This window comes from Xiphophorus maculatus, chromosome 20 (genome assembly GCF_002775205.1).
Source record: "Xiphophorus maculatus strain JP 163 A chromosome 20, X_maculatus-5.0-male, whole genome shotgun sequence".
NCBI classification, from domain to species: Eukaryota; Metazoa; Chordata; class Actinopteri; order Cyprinodontiformes; family Poeciliidae; genus Xiphophorus; species Xiphophorus maculatus.
Genome location: NC_036462.1, coordinates 23,932,728 through 23,947,098, shown reverse-complemented (window position 1 = coordinate 23,947,098; position 14,371 = coordinate 23,932,728). Strand labels below are relative to the sequence as shown.

Below are 14,371 nucleotides of genomic sequence, written 5' to 3'. Positions count from 1 at the left end.
TTCTGATGCCCTCAAAGAGTGGATTTTCTATCTTTCCAGGAGGAAAAGCGTTGAACAGGTGATGGAACAGGTGATGGAGGGGCACTACGACTTCGACCTCACTTACATCACAGAGAGAATCATCTCTGTCTTCTTCGTGCCAGACCTGGAGGAGCAGAAGTACCGGCAAAACCTGCAAGAGGTGGCATCCATGCTCAGATCTAAGCACCAGGACAAGTTTCTGGTTAGTTTAATCTACTGATATAAATAAAGAAAGATCAGTTACTGATCAGTTACTGATATTTGAACATGCTTCTGGGTTTATCTAGCTTCTGAATTTATCAGAAAAGAGACATGACATCACCAGACTTAACCCCAAGGTAAGAGTATTTCCTCCTGAATTTGGTGGTAGGTGCTATTTAAGCAATAAAGGTTCAGGTTCACAGAAGTTTACATACTCTCTGAACTTGATCGCATTCTGTTTTGTGAAGACACAAGAAATAGGATCTGGTGTGAAAACAGAGTCGTGGATATTTGTGCAGTGGAAGGAAAATGAATGAATTGTTTCAAGGCAGAGGACACTAATCAGAAAAGTAGAAAAGAGGCCGGTGGCAAATGCACGGGGCACTAACACCGCACATCACCCTGAACACACCATTCTGAGGATGGGATGCTTCTGCTGAGACAGGCGCCAGTCAGAGCTGATGAGAAGATTGAGGGAAAATCTTTTAGAGTCAACAAAAGACTTGGGGCTGGGTTGGAGATGTTCTTTCTAGTAGGAGAACTGCCCTTAAACAAACATCCAGCGCTTTAACAGAATGATCGCAAGACTCAGCAAAAATTTGTCTCGAGACGACATGTACACTAACCTTTTCATAATTTATCCTGTAGAAACTGTGAAACCTTGAAAAATATTTTTTCCAGTTTAAAATCACGCAAAACTGAAATCTAACTAAATAATTTTGAAGCTTTTAACTGCAACCGGACAAACTGTTGAAAAGTTTGAGGGATAACAAAATTTTGTGACATACTTTTTATTTGATTTATGTCACTCTATGAGCTGGTAATACTTGGTTTTGCATCAGTAAAAAGATATATAATAATTCTAAACTTCAATCCTCCTCTGACGCCCAGGTGCAGGATTATGCTTGGCCTGATCTGCACGCCCCCCCGCTGGACAGGATTTGTGCCATTTGCAAGGCCATGGAGATGTGGCTGACCTCTGACCCTCACAACGTAGTGGTTCTCCACTGCAAAGTTGGTGCAGCACAAAGACACTTTGGCTAATATGTTGTGAAAGATGTAAGAGAGTGAATAATCTAATTTGCTGCTCTTTTTGTCTTTGCTCTCACAGGGACACAAAGGAAAGACAGGGGTGATAGTGGCAGCTTACATGCACTACAGCAAGATATCAGCTGGGTAATGTGCAATATTACAAGCTACTGAGACACATAATTAAAGCACTCTCCAGTTTTTGTAAAACTTTGACCTGCTAGCACTGATCTTACCCCGTTCAGATTTTCCAATAATGTAAGAAGATATAAGAGCAGCATTTAAAATATTTCTCTAGATTTCTTTCATGAGTGGTCATAAATATTAATATTAGGACCAGGGGTGACATAACACTGTGTATGTAAGATGTAGTTTACTCTGAAACAGGATTTTAAAAGAAAAAGATAAATTAACTAAAGAGTTTTACATCTTTACTGGTCTTGAGATTTGGACAGTTAGCATGGTGAGCAGAATGTAGATGCTCACCTTCAATCTCCAATCTCTTTGATGTTCTCTTTGTACAAACCCCAATAACTTTAATCGGCACACCTTACCGACACTGTTTTTGCATGTTTGCCTCTCTTTTAACCAGCTGTTTTTCTTGTGCCCTCAGAGCAGACCAGGCTCTCACTACTCTGGCCATGAGGAAGTTCTGTGAAGACAAAGTCTCTTCCTCCTTGCAGCCCTCTCAGAGCAGGTCTGACATTCATGATTCGCCGCAGATTACATCGCCTTCCTAATCTCATTTTTGCTCTCGTCTCACATCATGTCTCTTTAACAGGTACATCTACTATTTCAGCAGCTTGCTGTCGGGTTCCATCAAAATGAACAGCAGTCCTCTGTTCCTTCATCAGATCCTTGTTCCCTCACTACCAAACTTCCAGTCAGGAGGAGGTCAGCTTCTGCTCTGCTGCAGTTTTGTTGTGATTATAAGGGTGGAACAATAAATAAACGGTGTTTTAAGTTTTAAATGTAAAACAAAGTGAAGCCTTTCCAAGCAATTTTTTCCCCCACAACTTTTCTTTCAGGTTTTTATCCTTTTCTGAAAATTTACCAGTCCTTACAACTGGCTTACACCTCTGGTGTCTAGTAAGTATTTTGCAATATCTTAGTGACCTCTCACCTCCTATGGGTGAAAATGTTTTCCTTCCCTGAGTCCCCTTGACAGGTGCTCACTCTGCATGTTACTGTCTGTGTTTAAGTGAAGCCTGGTCTGTGCTTACATTAAAGAAAGTAGTGGTTATCTGTGTTTTATGCCTCTGAAACATGTTGTTTTATGTATGTTTTAACCACATCTACCTTTTTTTGTTCTTTTCACATGCTCACAGTGATCCTCAGAGCTCTAGAGCAAGAAAACTGTGTGTGACTATGGAGCCAGCTCTACTGTTAAAGGGTGACATTATGGTAAGTTTTGTTTGATTAAGAACCATTTTTTACTGATCCCAAAAATTTTGTTTGATTTAAATCCCATTTGTAATCACATGCAGGTATGATCCTTTACAAAAAGTATGAGTACCTCCTGAGCTTTTTCATATTTTGTAATGTTACAGATGCAAGTTTCAGTTTATCCCATTGGGATTTTATGAGACAGAACAACACAAATTAGTGCATGTTAGTGAAGTGGAAAGAAAGTTATAGATTGTTTTCAAATGCTTCAACAATTAAAAATGTGAAAACGTGTTTTGTATTATATTTATATTCTACCCCCATTCACTCAGTAAGCTCTAAATAAAATTCAGTTTGATCTAAGAAAAGTAGTTGGATTACTAAAGAGAGTTTGTCTAAGAAGTTGCTCTGGTTGGATGAGACTAAGATGTTACTTTTTGGCCTTCCTATTCAACACTATGTGTGGTGAACAGTAATATTGCAAATAACAATGCACACCTCCCTGAACACACCCAATCCATGCTGAAACACAGTGGTAGACATGCAGTTCTGTGAGACGTTTTCTTGAGCATTGAGAAGGAAGCTGGTGAAAGCTGACGGGAGGATGGATGGACCTGTACACAGGACACATCTAGAATCCTGCAGCATGTCTCACTGAGTGGGTTAAAACATTACAGCAGCAGGCCCTTAGCCACCTAAAACAATAAGTATACCTAATTTAAACTTACATATTTTAAATTTGAGATTTTCCACCTGAAATTATCCTCAATTTCTGCTCTCCTGCCTCTTTAGGTGAAGTGCTACCACCGACGGAGCCGAGCAGCTGAGAGGGAGGTTGTGTTCAGAGTCCAGTTCCACACCTGCACAGTTCACGGAGCACAGCTGTGGTTTGGAAAGACGGAACTAGACCTGGCCTGCACTGGTATAAGGCATGCTCCCTGGAGCATGCTAAGAATATTCAGCATCTCTGCAACACTAAAATGTTTTGACAAATATTACAAATGAACAAATAGCAGTCCTGTTGTGCAATTGTGTTGCTAACTTGATGACATGAATCAAGAGCCACTTTCTCCTCTGACCATTGTAGTGTTAGAGTGTACTCTAAAGCAAATAGCAAACAATGACGTCAGCTTAGATGACAGAAATGCTTACACATGGAACCTCTTAGTTGCAGTGTCATAGAAGTCCCTCAGTGTTATATGCAGACACATGTATATAGTATGATTTATAGAATGATATTGCCCACAGTGACACTTCAATTTAAAAAACAAAGCTTGTTTCAGATGATAGGTGTCTCTGCTGTGTTTATTAAAACCATTCTCATTCTTTCCGCTCTTTCTGTTTCTATTCTAAAAAGAGTAAAAGCAGCATTTATTTATTTATTAAGTTTGTTTTTTCTGCTTCATAGATCTCACCCTCTGGTTGACATTTTTCTCTCTCTCTGTGGTTATGCTCTGGATATTTTAGTCTCAGTCTTTGTTCTCATCTTTCTGCAGATGACAGATTCCCTCCAGACGCTACGGTGGAGTTCATCTTCGCAAACAGTCCAGAAAAACTCAAAGGTATTTTCATCTTTCTGTCTGTTACTCCACATATTTGTATATTAGATTGTGGTTTGTGATTCACGTTGTTTCAATAAATATGCTTTAAAAGGTCGAGAATATCGCAAAAACGACTCCTATGTTAAAGTAGACTACAAAACCTCAGACCCAGTGGTCAAATGGGATTCATATGAAAACTTAAATCTTCACCATGAAGACAGCATGGAAAGTAAGAACCATTCTAACTGTAACAGACTCAAAACTTGATATTAAAATCAAAGGTAACATAAGTTATGTTTGTCTTTACCATTCCATCAGATATCGCTCACACAAGAGGCCCTTTAGATGGCAGCTTGTATGCACAAGTGAGGAAGCGACGTGGACCAGGTGCAACTTCCTCAGCTGCTTCGCAAAATGGATGCCTTACTAGCAGCCCAACTGTGAAACCCCAGACCCAGTCTGCCTCCAGACCACAACCATTCACATTCAATTGTAGTCCCAGAGGCTCTGCAGTCTCTTCAGATCAACTGAGTGAAACATCTCTGTCGATTAACTGCTCTGAGAGAGAAGATCTTGAGTGCCCATTGAGGAAAGAAGATGTGGAAGATAAGGCAAAGGAGAAGAGGAGACAGAGAGAGAGGGATAGAGAAACAGCAATTTTGGATGATGGAGACCCTTCAAGTCCAGGGGTTATGAGAAAAGAGCACTCCTGCTGTGGTCAAGCAGCTACAAGATGTAGTGATGCAGGATGGGAGAGGGACAGAGATCTCTGTCTTCCTGGTGGTCGATTTGTTGGACATTGTAACAGCATAAAAAAGCATCCAAAAAGCCAAACACTGCCAGCCCTACCCTCCAAATCTTTGTCTCCTCCTCCCCATTCAGCCATTATGGAGCTCTGCCATCGCCATAGCGCTCATCCTGTAGCTGAGTTAACATGGGACCGTCCAATCCATCCTCCATCCCTGCCCTGCCTCAACAGGTCATGCTACCCTTACCCAACCCCAGAACATGCCCTCGCTCACAGTCACACTTTGCCTGCTTCAAACAGATGCTACCCTGGAGAGGAATGTCACCTCTTACACTATCCCGACCATGGATCAGGCTCTCACCCCTCCCTCCAACCACAGCCTGGAGGCCCTTACAGAGAGGTTTTTGTCAGTTCGCCCAAATCTTCCTCCTATTGCCACTGTCAGGACTGCTCCAGCAGGCGAGAACATCCATCAACCTCAGTTAAAGTGTTTCAACAACTGAACTCAGACCAAGCTGAAAACACACACTGGCCTAAAGGAGCTGGGGTACAACGACCGAGAGAGGCACCTCTACTTTGGGAAACAGAAAAGACATGGGAGCTGACAAGAGAAGCAGAACTCTGGCAGTGCAAGTCACCGCTGCCGGCATTTCATCTCTACCACCCTACTTTGGACCAGGTCTCAAACCTAGAGCAGCCTAGATTTGCTGTTGCACAGGATCAAAACTACCCCATTCCTCAGTCTTTGATGGATGTAAGGGATGGAGCCAGCAGTGGGTACCACACCCCTCTACAGCCCCAACACTCATGCCCCTGTGCTCCCTATCAGTCTTCTCCATCTGAAAGCCGTGAAAGCCGGGGTTATACCTCAGGATATCACTCTGGGTCAGCATCACCTATGCCAGCAAGTAGCCCATCTCCAGGAAGGGGAAGGCTGCCTGATATCCCTTTGGGATTCAGAGAGCAGTCACACACTGAGCAGCACAAAGGTGAATATTTAATTGTTAGGAGTTTGATATCTTTCTATTGAATTTAGCCTGCATTGTTGGTTCTAATAGTGTTTTCTATATTTCCTTTGTTTCACAATTTAAAATCTCTCCTGTCAAAGTGGAAAAAGAAAAGACAGTTGCAGACGATGATATACCTCAAGACTCAGAGAGTAAATCTGACTGTCGCTGTCAGTCAAGCACCCCTGGAGGGGACTCTGATCATGACTACACAGTTATTGGCAGCAGCAGCCCAACTCACACAGAAGACAGGTTGGTAAACCTTTTGTTTAGATATTTTCTGACACTGGTAATGAAGTTCCATGTCTTAAGATATGAATAAATGCTCAATTTGTCCCATATTTTGCTTTTTTAATAGTGCAAATGCTGATAGCTCCATTCAAAGCCTAGAGACTGGGACCCATTTGGAGTCTGACACAAATACAAGCAAACCTGTCACACCACTATCAAACGAACAAACCCAGAATTCAACAATATCAGCAAATCCTACAAAAACATCAACAGAACCTTTTCTGAAAGGTGATAATGAGCTTGCAGTTGCTGAGGTCAAAGGGAGTTCGGATGAAAAGACCAAATCAAACATTTCAAACTATGCCACTGTCATCATCCCTCCAGTTCAAGTTCAACTCAATGGGACTGCCCTTCCAGTAAATCTTTCATCTGACTGCAATAAAAGCTTGAACATGAATCCCTCTAACAATCTAAGTTCTAGTCTTTCCTCTCCTACCTCTTATGCTCCCATTGGCTCTCCAGATAAACAGTCTTCTCCTCAGCGCTTCAGCTCTGCTAATGACAAAGCAGGACAAAGACTTATCACAGACCAAGACATCTCAGCAGACGCTAAACCCCCTTCACCTGTGCCAGATGGATACCATACACCCACCTTTCCCCTAGCCTCGTACTATTACTCATTGCTAAATGTTCCTCATGTGCCATACACTGGGTACACTGCCATAACAATCCCCGCCATCCAGCCACCACTTCCCGAGAAAAAACGATTTTCCTCCACAGCCGTATCCCCGAATGGACATATTGCTTTACTCCACACTTCCTCGTGTCCTTCACCAGTGCACCATGTTACTTTTTCTCCTGCTGTGGGAGAGCAAAGAAGGGAATCTGCACAACACAGCTACGTAGAAGAGGCAGAGACAAGGGTCAATTCTAAGTTTGTTCAGGACAGCTCCAAATATTGGTACAAACCAGGCATCTCCAGAGACCAAGGTAAGGGTCACAAAGATCAGAGAAAGTACCATCCATGTTTTGATTTGTTACTTTCAAAGAACCTGTAAATAGTGTGGTAAGGAAAAACTTTACCAGGTCACTTATTTGTCTTTTCTACGACAGCCATAGCTGTGTTGAAGGACAAGGAGCCAGGGGCCTTCCTCATTAGAGACAGTAACTCATTCCAGGGGGCTTATGGCCTCGCTCTTAAGGTGGCCACTCCTCCTCCCAATGCCAACATCACTGGAAACAAAGGTACTCTTTCTACACTTTCTTTGCACATTAAGTATGTATGTATTTCTCTACTTTATATAATTACACACAAAGTCTATTGGTCTGTCTATGCTGCAAATGTCATCTACCCAAAGAACAACGTCCTGATTATAAGCAGCTGGTTTTAGCCTTTGTAGGGTGGCTGGACTCAGATGGGATGGATGACTAGACTAAAACAAGACAGTGAGAGAGAGGGTTGCACATCCTTTTTGACATCTAATTTATTTATGATTACATCATTCTGCATGACCTGTTTTTGTCAGTCCATTTCTTCTTGTCCCTTACAATAGTGTATATCAGACAGATCTGAAGTTGATCTAGCTGGTGAATACCACACACACTCCTGACAGCATGGCAGTCTGTCTTATTTTTTCTCTTTTTCTCCTGTTTCACAGGGGACCCTGTGGAACAGCTGGTAAGACACTTCCTCATTGAGACAGGGCCACGGGGAGTGAAGATCAAGGGCTGTCAGAATGAGTCCTACTTCGGTCAGTTATTTTGTAGATCTAACTGTGTTATGCTTAACATATTCTGTTTTTTTATTAGACATAAAGCTGATTAGTTAAACCTATAAGCCTTTAGGTGTTGTTATTTAATTGGTGCCCCATCGAGCTGCCTGTATTTATTGTTTTAATCTCTTCAAATCTTTCACTGCTGTGAAAGCTGTTTGTTTCTTTTGTTCTTCTCCTTTTGTTTCAGGAAGCCTATCTGCTCTAGTGTACCAACATTCAATAACTCCCATCTCTCTGCCATGTGCCCTCCGCATCCCAGACAAAGGTAGTATTTTCAAGCTCAAATCTAGGTATATTTTATAAATCTGCTATGAATGATGCAACAATTTGTTTTTGATAAAGTAGCTAAAGTCTACCATATTTCAGATTTGGTTGGGGACCTACAGGAGATGCAAAGTGCAACAAATACTAGTACTGCTGCTGACCTCCTTAAACAAGGAGCAGGTACAATATAGACTTATTCATTGCATGTTGCAGTTTGACTTTTTTGTCTTTGAACATCTAAAACTGCTCAAGATGTATGTTTGACCTCATGTATATCATTTGCATTTTTACACTGATTTAGCATGCAATGTGCTCTACCTAAATTCGGTGGAAACAGAGTCGTTAACTGGGCCAGAGGCTGTTTCCAAGGCGATCAAGTGTACAAAGGCTCTAAATCCACGCCCAGTTCCAACAGTGGTCCACTTCAAAGTGTCTTCACAAGGGATCACCCTGACTGACAGTAAAAGAAGGTACTTTTTACATAGTGAACATTTTTCGCACGGTTGCACACATATAGATCAGTTTGATTAAAAAACAGCAAACAAATGTAAGACATGTGTCATGACAAGATGTCCTGATAAAACGTTTTTGCCTCCGAGATTGATACTACAGTCTAATTCTTTGAATACCTATGAAGACGTCCCTAGCAAACATACATAATCCTCATGCAAATGTCAAAAGGAGACTTGTCATGTTTTCTTTGTTGTCTGTGCAGAGTATTCTTTAGGCGGCATTACCCAATCAGCAGTGTCACTTTCAGCAGTCTGGACCCACAAAATCAGAGGTTTGAAAAAGCAAACACACACTGCAGCTGTATTTTGTGAAAACAAAAAAGGTATCAGACTGCATCTCTATATGCAGTTGTTTATGTCTGCTATCTTTAATGAATGGCATAACAAAAGTGCCCTGGCTGCTGATGTAAAGGATGCTTTCTGTATACTTTAAATTTTACTAAAAAAAATGTTTAGCATAAGTTCTATTTTCGAGCGTCTTTTCTGTGGTTTCACTATGACATATACGTACATAAATTCTAATTTCTAACAAGTGCTTTTAGAAACTGCCTTCTTTTTTTGTGTGTGTTTTTCATGTACCTGGATGTTTTGTCTGTGTCTGTGTGTCCTTGCATCAGGTGGACTAATTCTGATAGCACATCAAGCAAGTAAGTGCTTGTGTTATGCTGTGTAGTTTTTTTCGTTGTTGTTTTGTTTTTTGCTGTCGCAGTGTGTGTTTGTAAGTTTTGCATGTCTTTTTGCCTCAATCAATTCTGAAAATAAATGTTACTTTCTATCAGTTAGACAGGCAAAGGAAACAAAATCTGTGTGTGAAAGCATGTATTTGCATTTATAACAGCAAAACTTACTCACACTAGTATGCATTTGTTATTTTACTTTGAAGTAATTTGAAATGCCTCATCAAAGGGGATAGTGTATACAGAATATTCAGATAATTAATGGCTCACTCTCCAAAAACCATTAAATTTAACTGATCTAATTTTCTCAAATGTCATAAGTGCTTAATGTCAAAAAGCATGCAAGCTGCTTCTAAGAAAATAGGGAAAGAATTGGTCGCTCTCAGGAACTAAGTGAATACCAACATGGTACCATAGGATTTCACCAGTGCAACAAATCCAGTCATTTAAATTCCTTACTACTCAGTATTCTGCACTCATCTCCACAAGGATGTGAAAAAATGGATGCGAATCAGAATGACAACAAGAAGTAAAATCACAGAGTCCGGCCAGCAGATGCTGAGGCACATAGTGCACAGAAGTCATCAGCTTTTTGCAGACTCAATAGCTGTAGACCTCCAGACTTCATATGGCCATCAGGTTAGCTCGAGAACAGTGTGTGCAGAGCTTTATAAAACCACCACATATTAGCATACTTCAAAGGCACTGAGGGTAATTTAAGTGTGTGGGACCTTCGAAGACATACATTTCTCTTGATATGCTAAGTAGGAGAGTCAAATGTATATAAGCACTCTTTAAAATTAAGCCACTAAAGTGTGAAAACAGAGAGCTGAAAAATACATATCAGTTGTTTAACAATTTCCCTTTTTGTCAGGACAATATTTATAGGACTATAAATATTATTCTAATTAAAACACACTTTTGAATGTTCTTTTTTTTTACCAATAGATAAAGCAAATCAAGTAAAGTCTCTGTAACAAAATAGAGACAGGAATAGTCAAAACAAAATAACATTAAAAGAAAGTAAAACCGATGATAAATCAATGGTTTATTAAGACCATATACAGCTCTAGAAAAAATTAAGAGACCACTTAAAATTATCGGTTTCTCTGATTTTACTTTTTATAGGTATATATTTGAGTAAAATGAACGTTGTTTTTTTTATTCTATGAATTACTGAAAACATGTCTGAAATTCCAAGCAACAGTGTAGCATTTATTTGTAGAAGATGAGAAATGGTCAAAATAACAAAGAAGATGCAGTGCTTTCAGACTTCACATAATGCGAAGAAAAAAAGTTCATATTTATTTAGAAACAACAATACTAATATTTTAACTCAGGAAGAGTTCAGAAATAAATATTTGGTGGAATAACCATGAGGTTTCCCATGGGGTTCAGTGCAGTGGGCTCCCCATTTTTCCCAGAGCTGTAGAAACTTTGGTGCTCTCACGTTGGAGGTAAAACTGCCCATACAAATGTGCGGCAGAGTGGTTTGTTGACCCCTCTCTTTTGCAGGATGTTCGGCTTTGTGGCGAGACGGACCGGGACAACAACGGAGAATGTGTGTCACCTGTTTGCAGAGATGGATCCTGAGCAGCCAGCTGTGGCAATAGTCAACTTCATCAACAAAGTCATGCTAGGACCACAGCTACGAAGATGAGGAGCAGAGTTATTGGAAATTATGCACTATTTAAGCATCACAAGGTGCTTTTGACACATTTTTAAATAAGTGTTTATTTCAAAAGCTATATGTTTCTTTGCCTTTATGCAGTTAGCACTTTTGTGCAATGTCGTGTGACTGTTTTTGTATCACAATCCAATTTTATAGAATGGTTTTTTTTTTTGCAGGATGTCTTGTTTTGAAGTTAATTTGCAGAGCAGGAAGTCATATAGGAGTTGTTGAAAAAGCCAAAGATTGGCCTAACATTGCCAAACGAGATTGAAACATTTTTCTTTTTTGTTTTTTTAGAGTGTTTGTGTTCATTTTTATTTCTTTTATATCTTCACTGTTTTTCAGGCCTGCATATGGTGTAGAACATACAAAAATCACATCAAAGACAACCTATTTACCACATATATTTACCTAAACATGGAACTTTAAAGCTATACAGAAAGAGGTTTATGAATGTGAACAATGTGGTAGAAAAGTAAGTTTCACTTTCAAAAGGCAAAGTGGTACAATGCAGAGGTTTTCTGAATGTAATGTGAGACAGAGAAGCGTAAGTGATTTAAAGTGAATATTCTGGTTATTTTTAAAGAAAGGACTTTGTAGAAGCATAAGTCTCAGAAAATCATAGAAAACTTAAATTCTTCATACTAAAACATATTTTTGACTACATGCAAATAATTCATCTTTAAACACAGTTATCATACAGAAAAAAGCATGTAATTGAATATTTGAATATAATATTGCAATTGCATTGACAGCTTCTTAACCCTGATCAGATCTAAGATGCATTTTATTTCTAACCTAAACACAATCTGATATAACTTATCTGATATTGATTTATAAATGTATTTAATAAAAGGGTCGCTTCTGTAATACACGCCATTAGTTTTAGGAAATAGATATAAGACATTTAGACCTGAATTAGCTAACTTTGGAAAATCAGCAGCAAACCCCTTCAATAAAACACCAAAAATTAAGGCAACACATTTGTGTGAGATGAAAATAAATAGGATAAAATAGCTGCAGTTAGAGTAAAATAGACAACTTCAACAGACATCTCTTTTGATATTTTATATACATATACATTCGTGAAAGAACCATGTTGAGGAATGCCTTGCTTTGGAGAGAAATGCAACCTAAAGCCAAAGTTCTGCTTTAATCATTTTTTCCTTATTTTCTACATGTATCTCTTTGGTACTTTTATATGACTGATGGTATAATCCTTATTTTCATATGGGATGTGTATGTTAAAAAGTAATATATTTTAGGTATTTGACGTGTTAAAAAAAGAATGAAGGGATGATGTATGTGATATTTGACCAGAATATTAAACCAAGGTCCTAAATACAAATAGAGATGTGTGTTTAATCATTCCTGTGTACTATTTTACTACTTCTCAATTCGCCATCTTGTTTTTCCCTTCTATACTCCATAATGGGACATTTTTCATGGTCCAACCTTTCACATTAATGGTTGGCTGGTTACATTCACCCAGTTACATTTACTTGAGAAACTTTTGGGGAAAAAATGCTCTTCGCAATCGTTTTACTTCACATGCTTTTTGTTTTCACCAGGGGAATATCATTATGATCCTTCACTGCTCTTACTTGAGTAAAATGTCAGGATAATCTATTTTTTGTGGGTAACAAGATTGTTCTTAGTGAAAAACTATCTTGTTTTAACCAAATATGTGAGACACAGACATTTCAGCCTGCTGTGCCCCATGGAGGTCAACTGAAGACACAGTAAACACTGTATATTGTAAGTACTGAAGGTACTTTTTCCCTGTTTTCACATGTGTACATAAGGCCTACCTACAGTAAGTATTGGTTTCATAAATTTTATGTTGAAGAAATATAAACCTTTTTGGAAAAGTGTTTCTTCAACCTCAATGCTATTTATTTGCATTGAATGAGAATAGCTGTTATCTGTAATTTCTTTTTCATTATATTCTTTAAAATACCAGAAATTCCACATACCTTTATATTTTTGTCTGATGACATCCTTTTTAAATATTAAATCAATTATTCAGTACTTGAATTGCATTTTTACATGACTTTTTACTCTTGTGTGCTTACTCCGAAGGCTACTTTCTTACGGAGCCATCTAGGGAACATGGGGAAAATTTTTTCTTTAAGTTTTGCGAGGAAACGCAAAAGGTTTTGCGAGGGAACGCAAATGTATTGCGAGGAAACGCAAAAGAAAAACATTTCCCCATGTCCCCTAGAGAGCTCCGTACTTCCTAGCTTTACTTGAGTAAAAATAAGCTGAAGTAGTAGTGGTCCTCTTTAATGAGTACAATATTGGGGTGCTTTATCCACCTTTGTAGGTCGGACACTCTTTCCGAATGGGGATAAAAAGACGAGGTCCCACCGAGATTTGAACTCGGATCGCTGGATTCAAAGTCCAGAGTGCTAACCATTACACCATGGGACCAACTGCGTGCACTCGCACCTCATATTATCATATAAACCTCTGGTGTTGACGATGGAGTCGTTGTTAACACAGATCCACAGATAACCAAACATTGCATTTGTTGACGATTCGGAAGCTCTTTTTTTTAAATTATCCGTTAGCTAACTAATGCTAGCTCGGCTAGCGCCTCGCTTAAAAATTGCTATCATGTAAAAATGGCTCCCGCCGGGAGTGTGTGACATCCAAATGTCTGCTACACGCATGCAAAAAGAGGTTTAGGACTTTGTATTGACTAATGTAGATATAATCAATGCAATACTAAAGCAATACTAAGGAGTCGCGTTAAATAATTATCAACAATGTCCTTCAGTTACCTTTGATTTTCATTATCTGTACTAGTTTCTGTTCAGTTTACCAGAATAAAAGCGAGGCTTTCAAAATAAAAGTTGACTTATGTGACGTATCAGTGGCGCTTGTATTCAGTCTTTGAACGTCTTCAAATTGTATCACGTTAAAACCAAAAACGTCAATGTGTTTTATGTGATAATTGCGAAACGGAAGGAAAAGGACAAACTGTTTTCAAAAGTTTTTCGTTTTTTTGCTTTTGTTTTTGTTTTTTGTTTTTTTGTTTTTTTTTTACATTTTTTACAGCAAGGCTAGATTATAAAAACTATCCCAAACTTGAGGCATTTTACAGATCATTTTTCATTCCATCAGAGAAACAGCCCATGGCCAGTCTGGTAGGGCAGCAGATGTCCACAGCTCAGATGAGAAGATGTCAACAGGACAAATATTAGATATCCGTGCAATGTGTGTCAACAACAGTGTCAAAAAGAAAGCCATTATTGACAGATACTAAGTGTATTGATTTATTGCTGTCACTTTTAGATCCGCT

At 39.1% G+C, this 14,371-nt stretch overlaps 1 protein-coding gene and 1 non-coding gene across 5 annotated transcripts in view; one reads left to right on the top strand and one right to left on the bottom strand.

Annotated features, from left to right (window-relative positions):
- The window catches only part of LOC102227245 (tensin-2), a 30,290-nt gene extending 17,874 nt beyond the window's left edge, over nucleotides 1-12,416 (top strand). For 3 of the 4 annotated variants that reach the window (XM_014468386.2, XM_023325026.1, XM_023325028.1), the window contains 22 exons: nucleotides 40-223; nucleotides 309-359; nucleotides 1,114-1,236; nucleotides 1,334-1,398; nucleotides 1,865-1,948; nucleotides 2,033-2,145; nucleotides 2,280-2,340; nucleotides 2,580-2,655; nucleotides 3,430-3,559; nucleotides 4,134-4,199; nucleotides 4,291-4,407; nucleotides 4,497-5,915; nucleotides 6,035-6,185; nucleotides 6,292-7,154; nucleotides 7,278-7,409; nucleotides 7,823-7,915; nucleotides 8,127-8,204; nucleotides 8,306-8,383; nucleotides 8,505-8,673; nucleotides 8,919-8,987; nucleotides 9,333-9,362; nucleotides 10,908-12,416. In XM_014468386.2, coding sequence (XP_014323872.1) covers nucleotides 40-223; nucleotides 309-359; nucleotides 1,114-1,236; nucleotides 1,334-1,398; nucleotides 1,865-1,948; nucleotides 2,033-2,145; nucleotides 2,280-2,340; nucleotides 2,580-2,655; nucleotides 3,430-3,559; nucleotides 4,134-4,199; nucleotides 4,291-4,407; nucleotides 4,497-5,915; nucleotides 6,035-6,185; nucleotides 6,292-7,154; nucleotides 7,278-7,409; nucleotides 7,823-7,915; nucleotides 8,127-8,204; nucleotides 8,306-8,383; nucleotides 8,505-8,673; nucleotides 8,919-8,987; nucleotides 9,333-9,362; nucleotides 10,908-11,052 — 4,297 coding nt within the window. In that variant the 3' untranslated portion in view covers nucleotides 11,053-12,416. The remainder of the gene's footprint in view (nucleotides 1-39; nucleotides 224-308; nucleotides 360-1,113; nucleotides 1,237-1,333; nucleotides 1,399-1,864; nucleotides 1,949-2,032; nucleotides 2,146-2,279; nucleotides 2,341-2,579; nucleotides 2,656-3,429; nucleotides 3,560-4,133; nucleotides 4,200-4,290; nucleotides 4,408-4,496; nucleotides 5,916-6,034; nucleotides 6,186-6,291; nucleotides 7,155-7,277; nucleotides 7,410-7,822; nucleotides 7,916-8,126; nucleotides 8,205-8,305; nucleotides 8,384-8,504; nucleotides 8,674-8,918; nucleotides 8,988-9,332; nucleotides 9,363-10,907) is intronic. The other variant, XM_023325025.1, reaches the window with a different exon arrangement.
- Nucleotides 12,417-13,425: 1,009 nt separating this feature from the next.
- On the bottom strand, nucleotides 13,426-13,497 carry trnaq-uug. Its single transcript has one exon. It is a non-coding gene; the product is annotated as a tRNA-Gln (tRNA).
- Between the last annotated feature and the right edge of the window lie 874 nt (nucleotides 13,498-14,371).